This window comes from Penicillium pulvis (assembly GCF_028828015.1).
Source record: "Penicillium pulvis strain IBT 33274 chromosome Unknown contig_1_segment0_segment0, whole genome shotgun sequence".
Lineage (NCBI taxonomy): Eukaryota > Fungi > Ascomycota > Eurotiomycetes > Eurotiales > Aspergillaceae > Penicillium > Penicillium pulvis.
This window is the reverse complement of record NW_026643074.1, coordinates 1,554,533-1,574,832: the sequence shown is the minus strand read 5'-3', so window position 1 is coordinate 1,574,832 and position 20,300 is coordinate 1,554,533. Positions and strand designations below refer to the sequence as shown.

The window sequence follows — 20,300 nt, the reverse complement described above, 5'->3', positions numbered from 1 at the left end:
AGATGCCTCCTGCTGAATCTAACAGTCGCGGTCGAACAGAAAAACGAGGTGCAGAACTGTCTAGGTGCCCCAACACGCCTCACCTGCACCGTCACTTACAAATTGGGCAATATAGGCGGCTCAAGAGCCCAGCGGACGCTACGGGTATGAGACTTTTTGATCACGTGACGATTGGACCAAAAAGTAAGTTTGAACTCTGGGGCGAGTGTTTATTTAGTTCAAAAAGGCTGTTTGGCTATTGATCGACTTTCCGTTTTCCCTCGTGATAAATCGTCCATCTGACCGGGATTTGTACCGGTCAGCCCAGCGCGTCGTCCACACTCGCGTTTTTGCTCGAGTCAGAAGTTACCTGAAGCGAGCGAACTTTGCAGCGGATGTTCTTTTGTTTCACAAACCATACATTCTCGCATTCTGGCTCTAGGTTCTGATTCACGAGCTCGAAATGGAAAGCCCGAATCAGGTTAGGCACTAATGTTCCAATCTCCAAGAGGCTGATATTTTTGCCAATACAAGTGCGTGCGCCCCCTCCAAACTGTGGTTTTTGTAAGCATTTTGAATCGTGCAGGAGAAATAGATTCAATATTCCAGTTAGACATACTGCCATAAAATTTCGGTCCATCGCCGATGATAGCTCAGAGCTTTCTAGCCACCGCTCTGGTCGATAGAGTTCTGCATCAGGACCGAAAACACCCTTATTAGAATGTATAACCCATGCGTTAACACCAACGATTGACTAGGGCTCACAAGTCATACATCATTTAGCTCACGATATCTATAATATATGGACGACAATAGAATATGTGCATTTTACTTACCCCAGCTGGGAAGAACTTTCCGCACAGTGTAGTACCACCTTCGGGGACAACTCGCGCTAGCGGCAGGCCTGTAGCCGGATGCATACGGAGAGCCTCTTTGATACATGCCTGCAAATATGGCAACTTCTGTGCTTCTTGGAATGAGACATAAGGTGAAGAGAGATTTCCCTGCTTGTCTGCTTCGTGGATTTCCGCACAGAGCTATTTTCTTCAGTACACGCTTTTCCAGAAGATACCCATGGAGAGGATTATATTCTCTCATACTAACCATTTCATATTTCGAAGGGTTTGCCATCAAACGATACATGACAGAGGTCAAGGAGACAGAAGTAGTGTCTGAGCCGGCACCTATATTGGTGATACAAGTCGTAAAAATATCTGCCTTGCTCATCTTAGAGGGGTCGTCTGAATGCATTTTAAGCAGTCTTGTTAGGAATGACCCCCCTTGGCCAACTTTGACACTGTCATCCCTTCCGTGACCGAGATTGTTTGAAGCAGTGGAAATTTGCTGCTCGGCAAAGGCCTGGAGGTGGGATATTCCGGACATCGGAAGCAGCATCACCAGTTTTGACAACAATGGGTGCCATTCCGAATAAACACCGACTCTCGCGGAATAGACAAGATATGAATGAAGAGCGGCAATGAGACCATTTTGGTCCGCCCCAGCATCAAGAAAGCCGAACCGCTTTTGTAGCTGCCCATGTCAACAAAAGTCAGGATATCACTCTCTATCATATGTACAGCCGAAAAAAAATCTGGGAACTGACTGTGATAGAACCGATTACGTCGAAAGCATAATATTGCATCCATTGTTGCAGATCGAATGTTTGGGCAGATGCGGCGAGCTCACTCAACCTCTGAAACAGAACACTAGTACATTCTGATACATATGCTTCCATTGCCACAAGGCTTGTCATACTGTATAAGGCAGCAACTTTGCGTCGATTCTCACTGTGACGCCGCGGATTCCGGTCGGTGAAGAGGTCGTGCGATTCAGGGTTGGCATTTGCGCTGGCTTGATACCACGGTGCCTGCAATTATGGTAAGTGGAAAAGTTGGAAATCGTAGCTATAAACGGTATTACCTTGATAAATGGCGATGAGTGAGAATATATAATCTTTATGGCTTCCGGATCATCGATGGAGTATTGCCCTGGAGCTATACGAACAACTGAGCCTACACCAGACCGCACGCCGTAAGCATTTGTTCTATCCACTGACTATGATACTTATAGGGGCTGCTCACCGTGTTTTTGATGAAGGCCAACATTTATCTTGTGAAAATCACCTCTAGCTACAGCGTGGAGGTACCAAAGACGAGAAAACCGGGCCCAAAATGGCCCTGGCACATCTCGAAGAGGATGCAACCAAGCCTGCACTAGCAAGACCAAAACTCTTATTACCACCAAAATACCGAAAAAAGTGATGAAGTGGGATGTATGAAAGCTCATATTGGGGGAATTGTGCAATGTGAGATGAAGTTTCGACCACGTCTTGGGATTTGTACTCATTGACACTATGAGCTATCGGCCTATCGTTTGCAAGAGAGAATATTTCAACTTTATTTAAGACAGCAGGTATTACTGGTCATTATTTCGCATATGGTGTTATCTCATTTGGAGTAATTTGGGGAGAATCTTCTCTTCAAACTGCCCCCCACTTTTCCCCACATCCCCGCTTTTTCAAACTGCCTTTGTGGGGTAGCCAAATGGTCCCATGTCCTATGGACATACGAGTGGAGCGCACATAACGCATCAGATGTGATCATGTGGAGATATGATAAGAAGAAAGAAGTCCAAGTCTGATCTAGGGAACAAGTAGGTGAGCATGCGGTCACTTACCACATTCGTTGGGCAACTATAGCCTAGCAGCCGAATTGAAACTTATCGATTTTTCTCTAATACTAATGAATGCAGCGGGTACGAAACTCTGCTTCTATACTACTTCTACCAAATTACTCTGTCGACTCATCGAGTTTATCATTCTCATTTACAAAGGCGATCCATCGGTATGCCCTGGCCCTAAACCGGGCTTTATTACTTGTATAGACTTAGAAGACCTATATCGCTGGCGATTCAGACCGAAATAATAGGTGTATTCAACAGTAAGTTACGATTTTCTATTAGTTATTAGTTATAATTAGTAAACTATATAGTATATGATTATCTCTCTATACTCACCTAATATCGCCGAGGCTAAGTAGCGCTATTCTTGACCCTAGCACTAAGCTTGTCTTATAAATCTAATTAAGTAGTGTGATGCGATTAATAAAGTCCGGATCGCGCGCGAAAGGGACGGTTAATAACGGATTAGGTGGAGCTCCTAGTCGCTCTAGTTCGGGACACGGCGATTAGTCATAAATAGGAGCTTATTCCGTTCCTCTAACTTACCTAGAGGCAGATGGAAGTCGATTGAACCATGGTTATCTCCTACCTAGAGCCTATTATCCTTGCCACAGAATGATATTGATGCCATAGCAGACTGAATCATGACGCCTTTTATACTTAAGTTCCCAATTGACCATGACCATGCTCAACATCAGAGTCGACCCCCATAAGTGGCAGGAGTCTCAATAATCCGCTCGCAGCTCTCACTCCGACTGATCTCAACTGTCTTGCTTATCGTGTTAGGCTTCGCACTGCCCCCGTTCCCTCGTGAGGTCCAAGCCGAGCTTTGCAGTTGATAGCCCCTTTGATCAGAGCCTCCTCGTATAGCAGCACCGGGGTATGCCTCTCTGAAACCGCTGCTTTCTCCCTGGGCTGTTCCAAAGATGCGTCGAAAAACTCCAAGCTTTCGAAGCGTTGGGAGGGATCCTACAATAAGTCCGATATTGTATTCCACCACCATCCAGATGAGAGACTTTGCGATGGAATCTAGTGGAAAGAAATGTTAGTTGAATGATACTAAAAGGTACACTCATGTTTTTCGTCACGCACATGTATAATCAGTGCTGTTGTTCTGATAGGCTAGTGTTGGTAGGCGAGCCAGCGCTGCAACACAACTCAGAATTCCTGTATGAGAAATATCATTAGTCCATCCGCAATTTGGCTTTCTCTGTGCATTCTAAGTAAATGGCTTACCAAGAGCAAAGAGGCCTGAAATAGACAAGCGACGCCGCAAAGGCATTTGAAGCTTCCAGATACTGGGCATCGGCAAGACGATGATTGCCAAATCCACCAAAAACATCAACACGCATTGATACATTGTTATTCCAAACAATGCATCGTTGCTGAAGCATTTCTTTTTCGTAATTGACTGGTCCCACGTTGCCTGAATTGGGATGCACTGAACTACCATAGCGACTTCGCCGGAAATTGTAAAGAGTACCAAGAACACGATCAATCCCCATGCCCATAAGCGGACACAATTCGCAGGGAAGACCCGCATAAGAAATGCTAGTAGGCTGACTTTGACCATGGATGCCACGACAAGATAAACTGTGTTTGCAATGTAGACAATCTGAGCATGTCAGCCATCCATCATCATGAAAGGCGCGTGCAGGAAATTACCATCATCATCGTCGGGAGATCTTCCAGTGGGACGGAGGCTTGATGGTATCCGACTCCATAGTAAGTGACTAATACTGCTAATGTATCGAAACCCAACACTAGAATCTGATAATCACCAAATGTTTAGACTCGACGGGGTTTAAACGGATTTATCGTCCCATAGAACATACCAGAGCAACAATCACGCAGTAGTCATCGGCACCAAAAGAGCAGAGAACAAATTTTCGCAGGTACAACTAGGAAAATTTGCGTTGTTTCAAGTGGACAACTTCCAGAACATGTAAAATAGAAAAGGAAAGGAGACCTACCCGTGTCCCACATATTAAAAGTGTCAATCCGGCCAATGCGAGAGTAATGCCGCGCACTATATTAGCCAAAGCCGGAGCATCTTCCAGAAATTGAGGCGCCGTTTCACTCATGATTGATCTCGGAAACCCCGAATGCTCCTCTAACAAGGATCAATATATGCAATTTAATAATCACAAATAAACAAAGCCGGAGCAGCAGCTGCTCTTGAAGAAATTAAATTGAAGAAATGAAATCAGGGGCCAGAAGTCGCCTCTTCGGCTTTTGCGCCGGACTTTCTCGCAAGACTTGAATGGTCCCCTTGAATCAGGGGGATTTTGGAAGGATATTCAGGCTGAACGAATGAGGACGTGAAATGCCAGCCGTCCTGAATCCTTTGGAGAGCAAGCTAGCTCTAGCTGAGCCTAGCCTGGCTAGTAGTGAATCCTTCCACAAGTTAAATCGCCAAGAGAATGGCGCCCGGCCGCCCGGGTTATGGGAATCCCGCGCTGCCAACGCCTCTAACAGGTTGATCTATGCCTAATCTAGTTTCGTTCAACCGCACTAAAATCCTAACGTCGCGCTAAAAGGGTCTGGATCAGCCCAACTATCCATTTATACAGGACGATTTAGTGGGCTTTGTGCTCAAAATTCCACTGTGCACATCACAATGGCTTTTTTCCCAGGTTGATAAATAGGCCCAATTCCATCCTGCTCGCGATTCGAAGGCTTAAGCACCAAAATTCCGGCCGCTTTTCAACAATGGCACACGTCGCGCGTCTCCTTTCCATTTTGCAGCTTTCACATGAGCCTGCATCGGCAGTCGAGACTATTCTTCAGGAGTTTGACGCATTGAATGATGCCGAAAAGAGTGACCGCGGTCTAATCACTGCGGAAGCGGTTTTCCCCTTGGTCTTTGGCCAGGATGCCAGTATTCGAAGTGATCCCCTTTTCTCTGAGCGCAACAACACCGTCTGGTTAGATGAGCCCTGGCCCATGCTTGCATGTGTTGGATAAATTGCTAAACGGCTAAATCTCATAGGTCTCTCAATTGTCAACTCACCCCAGGTGTGATCGTCCTCCCCCGCACAAGTCAAGATGTCGGCAAAGTCCTGGCTCTCTGCCAAGCACTCAACACCAAATTTTCCGTTCGCGGTGGTGGCCATCTTCAAAATCCAGGGTTCAACAGTAATGAAGGCGGAGTCGTGATTTCCATGAAATGCTTCAATGCCGTCACGGTGTCGCAGGATCGGTCCACAGCCGACATCGGCGCTGGTCTGACCTGGTTGGAGGTCTATCGAGATCTTGAACCGTACGGTTTGGCTGTCACTGGAGGGCGCGTTCCCTCGGTCGGTGTCCCTGGCCTACTTCTGGGAGGAGGCCTCTCCTTCCAGAAGGGTAAGTATGGTCTCAGTTGCAATGGCATTGTGGAATACGAGGTGAATCAGTTCCTCAAAGGCCCCTGCGATCTCTAGTACTGACGTTGATCAAGGTTGTCCTTGCCGACTCGACTGTCGTCAAAGTCAATGCCACGGAAAACAAGGATCTCTTCTGGGCTCTGAGAGGCGGAGGCTCTAACTTCGGTAAGGCAATCGGGTTCATGGAATTGTATAATACGATGCAGGTTCGAGGTTCGCTAATTTTGGAAATCAGGCATTGTTACGAAATTCACCATGTCGACGGTGTCCAACCAAGTCTGGGCTGAAGGCCGACTTTTCGCACCTAACGAGAACGACAAACTGCTGGAGGCGCTCGTTAGCTTCCACGATGAAGGCGAAAAGGACCCTAACGCTTCTCTTATCTTTAACTCCGTCCCAGAAGGTACTTTGTTGGTATTCATTTACGCCGAGCATGCGGAGGAGCGACCAGCCGTCTTCAACGCATTCAACGGCATCAACTGTATCCTTGAAATGGTACCTGGAAACAAATACACAATTTTCCAGATCGTGAGTGGGTTTGAGGCTGTGACTGCCTCTGAGCCGAAAAAAGTATTCTACAGTCCCCAAAACACATATTACCCGGGCATTTATCTGACACTCACATAGCCACGATATGCGAACTATGTCAAGCTTGCCGGATCTAGAAGTCTACAAAACTGCAAATGAATGTCGCTACCAGCAGGACGAATTGATGAAGAGCATCCCTGGTGCTAAGATTACTTTTACCCTTCAACCCATTTCATCGAACGCAATCAAAATCACAAATGCGAATATGGGCTCTCCGCTAGGCATCACGGAACAACCTCATCAATGTACGTACCGAGTAAATCGCATTTTCATCATCGAGCTAACTTGAGACAGGGTTTCTTGTCATGACGGAATGGACGAACCGAGAGGACGAGCCCGCTGTGCTGGAAGCTGCTCGTAAAATCATCGATGCCGCCGAGACTATCGCAAAAAAGAACGGGACATATCTGAAGTTCAAGTATGCGAACTATTCATCGCGAGACCAGGATCCCCAATCAACTTACGGTGCTGAGAACTTGGCGAGACTGAGAAGTATCGCGAGCAAGGTCGATCCCAATGGTGTATTTCAGAGCTTGCAGTATGGTGGCTGGCTGGTCAGCCAGACAGGAAATTAGTCATGGAATGTAATATGAAAGGTAGAAGATTATTATTCTTGGTCCGAATATATGCTATATGGGTGCATCTCTTCCCGATCATTGGCTATGTAATATATGGTAAATATTAATCTACGTTTCTAGTATATAAGTAAATAATTCAAACTATTATTTCACGAGCTCAAGCCTATATCTAATTACCTATCAGTAATATCCCTAGGAAGGCGGTCCGTATAGCGCGCTAGGCCGTAGGATTCTCACCTATTTCTCACCCTATCTATTACGCACTCACCCTACTCACCCCTGGTCGCGCGACGCTAAAGCGGCTCTCATCCATATCTCATCCTGGCGGCGCCCACCTAACTACTGGCTGCATTTAAGCCACGCCGGTTAGTTAGTAGTATGGTGGGTGACCACATGCGAATCCTGACTGTTGTATTGTTTTGTTCTTTCGATCTAGTTGTCAACCGTCAGTAACTAGAATGCGTGATTGTCTCATATTCGCGGTGTGCATGCGCTTTATACGACACTAGTCTCAGTTCGGCACCCAGGAATGTGCTGGTGACTCAGACGCCTACGATCGTTGCTGAATCATCCATATTGATAAATGAATTAGTACCCACTTTATTGAACATAATGACTCTTCTCTTGATCGAGAATCTTAAATCTTCATTTATCCATCATGGCACGTCTTACTGACCTCCCAACAGAGCTCTTACGGTCAATAGTTCAACATGTCACCTATACCATTGATCTATGTGCGCTTTCTCAAGTCAATCATCATTTTCACTGTCTCACAGACGAAATACTCGAAATCTATCTCCGACTTGTTTTTCAGTCAGGAAAACCACATCCAGAGCGCGAGGCACTTTACTCGGTCTGTCGGAATGGAAACGATGCGTGTGTACGCAGGCTACTCAAAGCTGGAATTCGGCTTCCTGTTCCTTCATGTGGTTCGCATCCAATCATTATTGCGGCACAAAAGGGACACCCGAAGGTCGTGCAAGCATTTCTGGACCACGGAGTAGATCCTAATCCACCCATTGGATTCTTTGGATGGGAAGGATCGTATGGCAACCCTTTGACAGCTGCAGTGGAAGGTGGTCATGAGCCAGTGGTCAGCCTTTTGATGGATCATGGTGTCGATTTAGAGTTTGGCAGACTTGAAAGAACCAACGTCAATCAGCCCTTGTCTATAGCGACGCAGAGACATCATGTATCTCTGGTAAAACTCCTTCTTGACCATGGATGCAATCCGCACACTCCGGACTTCCTACTAAGTGACAGGCCTGAAAATTCCGCGTGGAGAATCGCTGCAGGTCATGATCTAGATATCCTCCAAATATTCATTGAGAGAGGTGCGGGGCTTGTTTCCGCTTCTTTCTCCACCTCACTCGATCCCAGACACAGCTGTCAATGGGTGCTACTGGATGCTCTGCGTCAGGATGATTTACCACTTGCCAAGTTCCTATTGAAACAAGGTATTAGGCTCGAAAATCCATTTTTCTTGTATTCTCATGTCCTTGAACATGTCCAAAAGAATGATCCTTTACACATGATTGGCCTCGTAGCAGGCAGAAATTCCCAGGACTCTGAGATTTTGCTGGGAATGATTGATTTGGATGGAATCATTGACGGAGAATATCTGCGCCCAATTGTTTCTCTCATGGTTGGTGCAATACGAGGTGGCCACTATTCACTGACGAGGCTTCTATTGAATGCGGACCCGACCACGAAACGTCCAACAGTCTGCTTTGAGGGGTGGAAAGATCATTTAAGTTCTTTTATGGTCATTGCCATAAAACACGGTCATATCAAGCTTGTGAATCTGCTACTTGATTATGGTGCAGATCCTAGGGGTGTGGTCAGAGACTTACAAACCCAAGATGGCTATTGTCCACCAGTCTTTGTAGCAGCCGAGAGAGGCTTCACTGATATATTGAAACTGCTTCTCGATCGAGGAGCGAATCCCTTCCCACGCCAACCTCGCACTCTCTTTGAGGTAGTTACTTGTCATTCATTATCTAAGCCATCCATAGAGACCGCTCGGCTCTTGGTCGAAAGAGACATTGTTACATCTAAGATAGGAGATAGCGGCAATGTCCTCGTACAAGCGGTGATGGGAGGAGCAGAAGTCTTTTTGCTTGTTGTAGAGCACATGAGCATCGAACTTCAAGGAGAAAACCCTAACCATCAAAAAGCAATGGTTAAAGCCGTTCAGAGTGGAGACACCACTATCATTGAACTGTTCCTCAGAGCCGGATTCGACCCCAATACTGCGATCAGCTCAAGAAGCCTCCTAGCTCTCGCAGCAGCGGCGGAATATAAATCTCCTGGACTCGGTGAGAGTGCAGTTGATCTTTTGATACAGTACGGAGCAGATGTTGAGTGGCGACCCCCTCAACGTTGCCTCACACCCCTGTTTGAAGCCATAATTAATGGTGACATATTCTCCCCCTCTCGGGCAGAAGCCGTTAGGGTCCTCTTTAAAAAAAGGTGCTGACCCATTCGTCGCGGGTGGATGCAAGAGATGCGAGCAACTTCTTTGCGTGAAACAAGGCAAGAACGCTCAGAACTTCGATATCAAAGTTATAAAGGCTTTTCTCGAGTTCTTTGATAGGGAAGAGACGCCTTTATCTGATGTCAAACCTATGATCAAAGAAATTGCTCAATGCACACGAGATAAAAAGCTAGCCGAGCTTTTGTGGCGCTGGTACTGGCGAAATATCTACCCTTGTCCAAAGGACTGATCTTGCATCCTCCAATCATCCATTGCCATCCTCTGTCTAGACACACACTGTGGTGAGCGCCAATCTTTGAGGAATCCGTGAAATTCTGAAATACTTGATGAACTTTGACCATGACTTCCAGGGATATGTGGGCTCCTCAGATACTCTTAGTCAAAATCAACATTATCCTAGCTAAAGCCGTCAAGAACGGACAAAATGTTTTCTGCAAATTCTTTTGACAAGCAGCAGGCATCGAGATTCTGATAAATGATATCTAAATACATATTAAATAGTGACCTTAAGGGAAGAGAACCATGTGGTCACTTTTTTATAGTATCTACGACCTCTTCATGGATTGCACTTCTAACGACAAACAAGTATACATGAACGTGTCTAATAAGACAAAAAGGAAAGACCAGCCTGACAGTTTCGAAGTGTCTCTGGATCATTTTTTATCCTACCTTTTCACATTCACCTCCTCAGATGTGCACTACATAATTCTAATATGTACTCTGTCTAGTACATACGACCATAGGGTGTGGAGAACAGGGCTTCCCGTCCGCTCAGCCGTACTTAAGCCACACGCCGGTTAGTTAGTAGTATGGTGGGTGACCACATGCGAATCCTGACTGTTGTATGTTTTTGATTTTTTTTTTACTTTGTTGGTTTCATTTGGGAAGTGGATAATATACATGATTAGAGCTTTGGAGAGTGGGTAAAGAGGTAAGAATGATAAACGAGGTCTGATCTCGCTAGAAACGCAAGTTTCGCCACATTGTCACGATTAATATGATAATTAGTAGAATGACAAGTTCAATAATATATTTCTTTCGATCCCCATTTCCAAGGATGCCAACGTCACACACTGATGTTAAGTTGACTGCATTATGTTTAAATAGAAGGTGGTGATTAAAAGCGGTAAAGGGGTCTTAAACTTATCGAACGCTACTGTATGCCGAGCGTACCCCGTCTACTACATAGAGATAAAGAGAGAATGGTACTTGATGAATAACCCTCTAGGGCTATCCTTAGTGGGACTTTCCCCTCTCAGTTCGACAAACATCCTTTTTCTTATTAGTAAAATACCGCCCTTTTGTTCGACATTATATCATAAGTTTCCGATACGGATAGATGGTTCATCCGCTCACTATGTCGGGCATTTCTATCAACCTTGGATTTGTAATCAATTCGCTCAGTCCTAGTAGCTGAGAGGAGTGAAACTGCGAAGGAAAATCTATATTGGTTTTCCTGCACCAGCCTTTTCGCCATATTAATTTAATTCCTATTCACAATTAATCCTCCCTTCACCCTTCTCTCCCGTCCCGACCACAAAAGGTTGCTTACTTTCCTGTCAAATCAGAATGACTCTCAACACGCAAAACCGCATCATCGTTGTGCTTGGGTCTACAGGACACCAAGGGAAAGGCGTAGTTAGTTCGCTCTTGAGTGACAATTCGCGGGAATTGTGGAATGTCCGCGCAGTCACCAGGGATGTGAATTCCGTCTCAGCTCAACGTCTTATGAATGATTTCCAAACCTCTGACCACCGCCTTAGCCTTACTACTGGAGATATTTTTGATATAGAAAGCCTGCAGAACGCTTTCTCTGGGGCTTATGGTGTGTTTGCGGTAACGAGCGAGACCAGTTCAAGAACGATCGAAAAGGAGGACGACCTCAAGCTGGAGCTTGAAAGCGGGAAGAACATTATTTCTGCCGCGAGGATTTGCCGCATTGAGCACTTTGTTCTCAGTAGCTTGCCAGACATGAGACGAGCGACTTCTGGTCGCTTTGACAAACTTTTCCACATGGATCATAAGTTTGTCATTGAGCAGTGGGCAAAGCAAAACCTGTCTGCGGTCACTTGCCTTCTTCCTGGTTAGTCTTCCTGTTGACGCCAAACGTTCGTGTGGATCTGCAACCAACCATCCACAAGGTCTCTTCTTCACCAACCTGGATCGTCCGCAGTACTGTCGACGAGAAGGTCGGTTCTGACAGATCTTTCCCTGTGATAAAAACTTCTAACTATTGCAGCAAATGGGGTCGTTCGTTTTTGTCCCCCGATTCCGTCCACGAAACTAGTTGAGTGGGTTGATCCTGTACATGACATGGGTATTTTTGCTGCAGGTAAGTTGTGATAGCGAATCTTTGGTAGTCGCTTTACCAAGGAAGACCTGGTGGGATATCTCACACCCTCCAAAAGAATACTAGAGAGTAGTGACTAATGGTCAATGAAAAGTACAAAGCTGACATTATCTCTTAGAGGTATTCGCTTTAGGCATTGCGAAAACAAAGAACAAAAATTATGTCGTCTGCAGTCCGAAATTGCGGATGGGCGAATTTGCATCCACTTTTACGCGAGTCACTGGCCAGCCAGCGATTTATTCCCCAATCTCGATGGATGAATGGGCTGATATGGCATCCAAAGCGGTAGGAGACGGATTCAAGGAGGATATTCGCCAAATGATGGAATGGATCTCGATATTGCCAGAGGATAAGATTTGCTACGGGGCTCTTGATCCAGCCGAAGACTCATCCTGGGAGGATCTCCACCTACGAGCTAGTTCTTTCGAAGACTGGTTAAGACGTTCTGGATGGGGAGGCCCTTGAGAGGAAAACCGTAATATGCTTTGAGAATGCTAATGTCTGCGAGTGAAATAGTACCCAACTGTTAAGCCAAATCTCGATGCCAATTATAATCTTGCAAAGTGATCTGATCGCATGGCCCGCCATTGATACGATAAATGGATTGCTATGCTTCCGGGCGTATTTGTCCTGAGAATATTAGTACCGTAATTAATTGTATGTCTCAAGCATAAGCTGCTATCTCTCTCACATAACAAGTTGTCTTGCGAGGTCCCGTCTCTTCCTTCTCTCGGATTTGATACAATGTAGCCACGGATGTCTTTAAAGGTCATGACATACCCGAGGTAGCAAATTGCCAATGAGCCATTATTGATGTTGGGAAGCGAATGACTGAGTCTGTTTTGAAAATGCGTACCAGAAAACTTTGTGGTCCTGCAACTTTTCGTCAATAAACATTACCTCGGCCTGATATTAGATAATTGAATGATAGCCATTCATCCCTTCTATGACTAGCTACGATATGAGTCACGAAATACCATCCACTTTGTCTCAAATGATATATCTTTGTCGAAGTCCACACCAATCTTGCTCATTTGATACTCTTCCGAGAACACAGTAGCCCTGGAGCTTCTATGTTCGATAGCTAAACCGAAGATATACAGCGAATCCTATGAGACTTTATTTACCACGACGAGATTCTAAAATTTGGGAAGGAAATGAAAGAGAAAAAAAAAAAAAAAAAAACGAAAAGAAAGACACCATGCACAATATTATTGTATGCATTGCGGGGGGAAATAAGACAAAAAAGTAATGCCCACTGGCGGAATCGAACCGCCGATCTTCCCATTACGAGTGGGACGCTTTACCACTGAGCCAAGCGGGCCCGCTTACGAATACCACTGACAGCCATGTTACTCAAACATTTCATCTCATGCCCTGATAGGATGCATCCGAACTTTCCGATCGGTGCCAAGAGGAACTACGGGATGAACGCCCCAACTCGCGTTTGCCAAACCACTGTTGGCGATGACTCATTTTGGAGTCTTTAATGCAGTAACATAAGCCCTGGAGCATGATTAGATGGGCACTTTTGCTATGATCGATATGCAAACTTCCAAAATCTCAATAACCTCAAGTCTCGAAATCAGAGTTGGCATGTTTCGGGCTCTTAGCTCCGCAATATATATAGACCGATTGACTGTGGTCGCAAAACCATTTCATATAACGACGGAAATCCCCCCTTTGATTTGTAGGGGCATTAGACTCACATGAGTATGTTTTTAACATAATTCGAGAGCCAGAAACGGGATATCACATCTTTAAATATTTCCAAGCGTCCCGCATTTCCTGAAGCAGTGGAGTTTATATCATGTGTCTGGGCAACCTTGGAATTTGGTATCACGAAAGTCCTCCCCAATGCAATTCCTCCGGTCGGATTGTTCAGATCAAGGCTTGCGGGTCTTCCAACACTTAAGCCTTGTCACCATTGTTCATTCATTATCTCCAGCCTTGGAAAGTTGTTCGATTAGAAAGCCGAAACTACCAGAGCTGCAAAGTTGGTCTCGTATTTTAAGCCCAACCCTTCAAGGAACTAGACCCTAACTAGCTATACTGAGCTTGCAATACTAGTAAAAGCCTCGATCAACTGAAATAAATTCTAATATGCTCGTAACCCATAGCACCCAATAGTTTGGTTGTCCAACTAAGTAATTCAATCGACATCAGTGCTTGTAGCAATTGATCGAGTGGATTCCAGGTCTCTCTGTAGGTCTGCAATCTTTGACTCCAAGGCGATTACACAATCGGTCCCAAGTGGCATGCGAAGATAATCATAACCAGTCACGGTAGCCTTGATTATTGCCCTCGCAGCCTTATCCGGGTCCCCTTTGACATAGTCCGGAATCGATGTCAGCTGTCGAAATCCAACGACCATCTGTTCAACGGCGGTACCCTTATAGGCCTCGCTGAAGCCATTGTCAAGCCGAGCGGGAGTAAGGATGCGGCTTGAGAATGGAGTCCGAAAAGCACCTGGCTCCACTATTAAGACCTTGATACCGAGAGTCTTGACCTCATGAGAAAGCGACTCGTGAACAGCCTCGATGCCAAATTTGCTAGCCGAATAAGTCGCTCGTCCAGGACGTGCTATGAAACTGTTGTTTGTTGAGTAAATGAGATTAGATACCATGCAATGAAAAGGAAAACGAAGAGATGAACATACCCAGCGCCACTGCTGATGAGAATGACATGACCAGAGCCCTTTTCACGCATGATTGGCAGACAGGCACGGACAGCACGAAGAGGCCCATAGAAATTCACTTCCATTTGATCGCGAACTTCCGACTCACTATGAAGAAAATTTAGCTAGGAACCTTATAGCAGAGTGAGAAGTTTAACTTCTGATAGCCACAGACCTTGTGTCTTCAACACCACCGATGAAAGCGTAGCCTGCATTGTTGACCAGAACGTCTACGTTGTGCTCCTGGGAGCATTTCACGAACCTATCGTACGAATCCTTTTGAGCAGGATCTAGACCTATCCAAATACCACCGTTCTCTGAGAAGTCAGGATAGGAGGCTTCAGCCTTGCCAACGTCACGCGTGGTTCCGATAACCTTGTAGCCAGCCCTGAGAGCCTCCGAAGCCAGTGACTTGCCCAGACCCGACGAGGCGCCAGTAATCAACCAAGTCTGGCTTGTGGCAGTCATGTTGATTGAGGTTGAAAAATTTATTCTGACAGGAATGTGAGAGAATGAGATCTGCGTATAAGTCGCAGTTGTTGAACGGAGACAGCGGAGTTAAGACATTAACCCCTTCCCTAGCGTGTTATCATTCGCTTTGCCCCCATAATAATCAATCATCTAATTACTACCATAGTACACCCATTGTACCATAAAAAATTGCGCATCTACTATATGGTTTTCCACTGTGACTATTGCATGCCCGCTTCCTCATATTTTGCAAATTGCGGGTCCAATACAAGCATGTCGCCGTCCGTAAAGAATACTGTACAGCTTGATTCAACTGTGTGAGCAAATTAATCACGATGAAATCAAGGAAAGAACGTCAAAGTCAGGGGCATGCGCAGTTTCATGTTGTTCTTACAGTCATATACTACGAAGTGTGTACCTGACAACAGCGCACCACAGCAGCTTTCGTAGATCGCTTCTCGTCGCGGGCAAAGTAAAAGTATAGCAAGTAACTGAAAATGAATGGATGTACAGACGGCTGAGTTTTCTGTGACCAAGCCTAATTGGTCAAATCGCCTTAGAACGTGCTGAGATAACAGCAGATTCGATTATTCACAGGGTCCACAGCGAGATGAAATAGTTAACTAGATGGATGTATACAGATATTCGTGTGAGATGGAGAATGAGATCCTTAGAGAGCATGACTGCCAGAATTGATGGGATTTTGAGGAATTTTTATGGTCGGAGAGGACGTAGAGAGATTAAGAAATTCAAGTGATTTTGGCCAAAGGCTTATGAAATCAAAATAGGAAAGCCTGATATCTAAAAAGGTGCTGTGGTTTAATGGCAGAATGCCGCATTGTGGTTTACTTGGTGTCTTGTACCCAAAATTCCCAACCTGCGTCGATCCCGGTTCGATTCCGGGCAGCGCCATTTCTTTTTGGTATCTTTTTCTCTTCACCATTTTCTATTCGGTATTTTTTTTCCGCCTACAACCCTATATTCTTGCTGACTCATGGTTATGGTGGTGCAGCTGGGCGAATTTTTCACTCAGTATATAACGGTCACCGTGAGCTAAAGACTTGATTCTGACTCGTATGGCATTATTTAACGGCAGTTAAGAAGCTGAAGTGTAGTATACGTAAGTAAGCGACAATTCCAAAGTGCCGATTATTGGCTCCAGTATGCATGATTCTTATCAAAATTATTCAGTCATCATTTTAAAGGCTATGGTGGTACTGTGTAGTGTACAGGTGAAACACCTGGGTATATTTGGTGTGGAATTCGAAGTACATATGAGTGCCAGTGAGGGTGATTAGATTCTGAAAATGATCCTTGGAAAATGAGAGATAAACCGGGCCCCACTTTCAATAACAAGGTGCTGTGGTTTAATGGCAGAATGCCGCATTGTGGTTTCAGTGGTGTATATCCCACAATTCCCAACCTGCGTCGATCCCGGTTCGATTCCGGGCAGCGCCATTCTTTTTTATTTATTTTTTCTTTGTCCACACGATAAACTTCCAACAAGTCTATCAGGTTAATAAATAATACAGAGCATTCTTTATAGTCTGAGGGTCGAAACATAGTTCATATATTAACAAATAAGAGAACATCTCGAACCCGAAAGCTCGTCAAGAAGCATTTCCTTGTTTTGCTGCTTGTTGAATCAGCTCCTCATGACTAGGGCTGCGCACAGTCACCTTCGCCGGGAAAGGCTGTTTATGGAGAGAGAAGTGATTGAGTTTCCGCGTATTGACTGGTCCATCCTAGATTTTGTTAGCCGCTAATTTCGACAGCATAAACGAGGTCTTACTGGTGTCAAGTCAAAACAGAATACGAGCCTCGCCATCGCAACGTACAACGCTTGCTGCGCGACTCTGTACCCAACACAAATTCGCCGTCCACCTCCAAAAGCCCACAGCCCCTGGGTGATATTCCCCTCGTTCCCATCCAGCCAGCGCGATGGATCAAACCGATCGGGCTCATCACATTGTTGACTCAACGCAATCCCGTTGATCACAAAGCACGTTCCTTTCGGGAAATAATAGCCCTCGTACTCGAAATCTTCGGTCAACTGATGCTGCGGTGTGATCGGCGTGGTAGGCCGCCAGCGCAAGACCTCCTTCACCATGGCTGCAAGGTAGGGCAGTTTCTCAAAATCAGCCATACCGGGTAAACGCAGTGTTCCATCCTCTTCTACGCACACCGCGTCCATTTCTTCACGAGCCCGTGCCAGTATCTCCGGGTGGCTGATCATAGCCATGAGGAAGGTGTTGAGCGTCATACGCGTGTTGTCACTGCCAGCAGCAATGACAGAGGTAGCCAAATACATGGCTTCCTCTTCCGAACCCTTATACCGCATCTCTGGATGGAGGAGTGTGTCTCTAACGAACCCGGGCTTGGCCGTCCCATCTTGAACGGCATTCCGGATCGGATCCCACCAATCCTTGAACACTCGGTGGTGGAAGTCGCCCATCTTCACCCAGACAGGCCGCCACCACTGCAGAGCAGTAGGTACCCAGTGGCTAAATTGCGGGAAATAGTCGACGAAACTGCGGAGTAGACTCCAGGTAAACTCCATGGTGACTTTCTGGTAATCATCCAGCTCGGCTTGGGTCTTGTCGAGATTCTCCCCCATGACAAGGCGATACAAGACGGCGATGGAATACCGGTAGTGATGCGCGTACCATCTTGTAGGATCGTCCAGGTAGGCCGAAAGCAATTGTAGGGATTCAATCTCCTGCCAGTTCCCGTAGACGCGCAGCACGGATCCGCTGAGGAGATGATGCATCACCCTGCGGCCTTCCGTCCAGGATGCAGTGGGACGGATGACAGTCCGCATGCCATGGCTGACCAAATCACCAGCGATGGGCATCTCGGGGCGTTCATTGGTGATTTTTCCATGTTTGTTGATGAGGTCGGCAACAACCTGGGGCTCGTTTAGCACTACCCAAGTCTGGGAGCCCATGTGAAGGGTAGTCATGGGTCCATATTTACTGAGCGATGCAAGCTGTGTGATAAGTCAGCACCCGCCTCCAGGTTGAGTGGCATTTGGGGACTTACGAACGGGGCCCATAGTCCTGCGTCGCGTGCCTTGGTGAATTGAAACATGTTTCCGAAGACTGGAAGTCCCGGGGGCCCAGGGGGCAACTTCCGCCCGCGGCTCAGTATCCGCCATAGGAAAGTGTTAGGGATAACATATTTGGATAGAACGCAAAGCGTAGCTAAAGCTCCAATGGTCAGAATTTGCTTGGTGTTCAAAGGTTCCATGACGAGTGGCCCCATTGTATTTGGAAATTGTGCAATCTTCTAACCTGATGACGAGTCCTTTTTCTTTGCAGCCGGATCAACAATGCCCTTTGTACCAGTCCAACAATGCTTTCTCCGGCTTGCCGGCAATCTATGCAGCCTCGATGTATTGCCACTGCTATGATTCGCGGACCGTGGCCGTTATTGGGGGCCAAGCCTAATCCCGATCTGGTTGGGCTGACGGTATGATTGTTTTGCAAAATTACCGCTTGAAGTACCCTGAAACGCGAACAAAGAAAAAACCCCTCACTAGCATGAAAACGTGTCTAGCTCATCGTAGATGATTTGGACAGGCCAACAGATAGCAGGGTATAGCTGGGGGCCAAAATCCCCCATCTACCCTGTCCGTCAGCACCCCTCATCTCACGGATTTATTCCTTTACTTTCCCTCCCAGCCTTGCAAACACGACGGGTATAAAGACCAGATCCTTTGAATGAGCTTGTTTTGTTGTTGTTCCTCGCGCACCCGTACCTCCTCACCCAAAAAATCAGCCCCCACTTCCAAAATGGCAGACATTGAGTTTATCACCCTCACTACCAAGCCCTCGGCGCAGCTTAGCTACAGCTTCCAGCCCTCCCCGGAGGCTACTAAGCCCGTGCTGGTCGTATTTCTCAACGGCCTGGGGCTTCCTCAAGCCTTCTGGCACCCCGTCATTGCTCAGCTGAAGACACTCCGCGAAGGTCGCAGCATCCCCAGCTTCTTGACCTACGATCGTTTCGGTCAAGGTCAAACCGCCGATCGCGACCCCCAGGATGCTGATGCAGAGGACCCTACACACGGCCACGACTGCTTAGTCGCCGTGAAGGATGTGCGGCAATTGATCACTCAGATCACATCTGAGAAACTAGGTGTCTCCGACGTCAACTCCGTTTCAGTGGTCTTGGTCAGCAACTCCATTGGCTGCGCATTGGCCCGTCTCTACGCCCAAGAATACCCGGGCACCGTGTCAGCTCTATTGCTGTTGGACAGTGTCCTGGCTAACTCCGACTTTGTTTCCGTGTTCCCCGACCCAGACGCTTCGGATTTCGACCCCGCTAGTATCCACCCTATTCCTGCGGAGGCTATCCGCGCGGTGCGGGCCGGTGCCCGTCGCATCTTCCACCCTGACGTTGGAAACAAGGAAGGACTCAGTCGCCGCAACTTGCGCGAGCTGCTCCCTGCCAGTGATGGACCTTTGCTCCAGGGTCCTGATGGTCACGGGCCTTATGTCACTGTGGTCGGCCATGACTTCGATACCTTTGCTGAAGAGTCGTCCAAAATGGGCCCGCCTAAGCCGGTGACTAACCGCTTTGTCAACCCCTACTGGCAGCGCTACAATGAAGGACTGGCTAAGATTACGGAGTCAGAGTATAGCAAGGGTCCCATCATTGCACCCAATGCGGGTCACTTTGTGCAGAAGGATAATCCGGAATTTGTGGCACAGGAGCTCAATGAGTTGCTCGAGAAGGTTCTGTAAGATTATGCTTAATGATAAGACTGTTGGATAAAGACTGTGATGAATCAATCCCATTATTTGAAACTGTGCCCCATAATGAATATGATCTTAGCAATTTTTGCGTATATGAATAATGTGTGAGATTAGCTGGCTCAACGTCACATATCCAACCGTACAGACCAGGGCTAAAATTCGCCCCCAATCACTGCTTCAGCCTCCGTATTACCATCAATTAATCAGCTGCGGTATAACTCCAATTGAATCAATTAATAGCATTATCATGCCATGGCCAACCTGTGCTTACTGCGGGGTGCGGCAGGTGTGGAGACCTGAACACGATACAAAACGGTAATCTTGCACTGGTAATTTTCAATTCGAAAATATGATCC

At 46.5% G+C, this 20,300-nt stretch overlaps 7 protein-coding genes across 7 annotated transcripts; 3 read left to right on the top strand and 4 right to left on the bottom strand.

Annotated features, from left to right (window-relative positions):
• Positions 1–298: 298 nt before the first annotated feature.
• N7503_003544 (cytochrome P450) lies at positions 299–2,034 on the bottom strand (the record flags this gene model as incomplete). The annotated part of the gene is made up of 5 exons (XM_057063091.1): positions 299–733; positions 816–1,016; positions 1,084–1,509; positions 1,583–1,846; positions 1,900–2,034. Coding segments are annotated over 5 exons (1,461 nt in total), but the record flags the coding sequence as incomplete, so codon positions are not given.
• Positions 2,035–3,352: 1,318 nt separating this feature from the next.
• N7503_003543 (uncharacterized protein) lies at positions 3,353–4,018 on the bottom strand (the record flags this gene model as incomplete). The annotated part of the gene is made up of 3 exons (XM_057063090.1): positions 3,353–3,687; positions 3,751–3,825; positions 3,895–4,018. The coding sequence occupies 3 exons, from the start codon at positions 4,016–4,018 to the stop codon at positions 3,353–3,355; spliced, it is 534 nt and encodes a 177-aa protein (XP_056924005.1).
• A 1,352-nt stretch (positions 4,019–5,370) lies between these two features.
• Positions 5,371–7,189, top strand: N7503_003542 (FAD-binding oxidoreductase; the record flags this gene model as incomplete). Its single annotated transcript, XM_057063089.1, has 6 exons — positions 5,371–5,585; positions 5,651–6,047; positions 6,101–6,191; positions 6,262–6,554; positions 6,727–6,859; positions 6,909–7,189. The coding sequence occupies 6 exons, from the start codon at positions 5,371–5,373 to the stop codon at positions 7,187–7,189; spliced, it is 1,410 nt and encodes a 469-aa protein (XP_056924004.1).
• A 4,069-nt stretch (positions 7,190–11,258) lies between these two features.
• N7503_003541 (NmrA-like) lies at positions 11,259–12,504 on the top strand (the record flags this gene model as incomplete). Its single annotated transcript, XM_057063088.1, has 4 exons — positions 11,259–11,772; positions 11,831–11,878; positions 11,929–12,021; positions 12,158–12,504. 4 exons carry the CDS (start codon positions 11,259–11,261, stop codon positions 12,502–12,504), a joined length of 1,002 nt encoding a protein of 333 aa, XP_056924003.1.
• Positions 12,505–14,191: 1,687 nt separating this feature from the next.
• Positions 14,192–15,184, bottom strand: N7503_003540 (SDR family oxidoreductase; the record flags this gene model as incomplete). The annotated part of the gene is made up of 3 exons (XM_057063087.1): positions 14,192–14,630; positions 14,699–14,824; positions 14,892–15,184. The coding sequence occupies 3 exons, from the start codon at positions 15,182–15,184 to the stop codon at positions 14,192–14,194; spliced, it is 858 nt and encodes a 285-aa protein (XP_056924002.1).
• A 1,613-nt stretch (positions 15,185–16,797) lies between these two features.
• N7503_003539 (cytochrome P450) lies at positions 16,798–18,436 on the bottom strand (the record flags this gene model as incomplete). The annotated part of the gene is made up of 3 exons (XM_057063086.1): positions 16,798–16,932; positions 16,980–18,176; positions 18,230–18,436. The coding sequence occupies 3 exons, from the start codon at positions 18,434–18,436 to the stop codon at positions 16,798–16,800; spliced, it is 1,539 nt and encodes a 512-aa protein (XP_056924001.1).
• A 545-nt stretch (positions 18,437–18,981) lies between these two features.
• Positions 18,982–19,932, top strand: N7503_003538 (alpha/beta fold hydrolase; the record flags this gene model as incomplete). The annotated part of the gene is made up of 1 exon (XM_057063085.1): positions 18,982–19,932. The coding sequence occupies one exon, from the start codon at positions 18,982–18,984 to the stop codon at positions 19,930–19,932; it is 951 nt and encodes a 316-aa protein (XP_056924000.1).
• Positions 19,933–20,300: the final 368 nt, after the last annotated feature.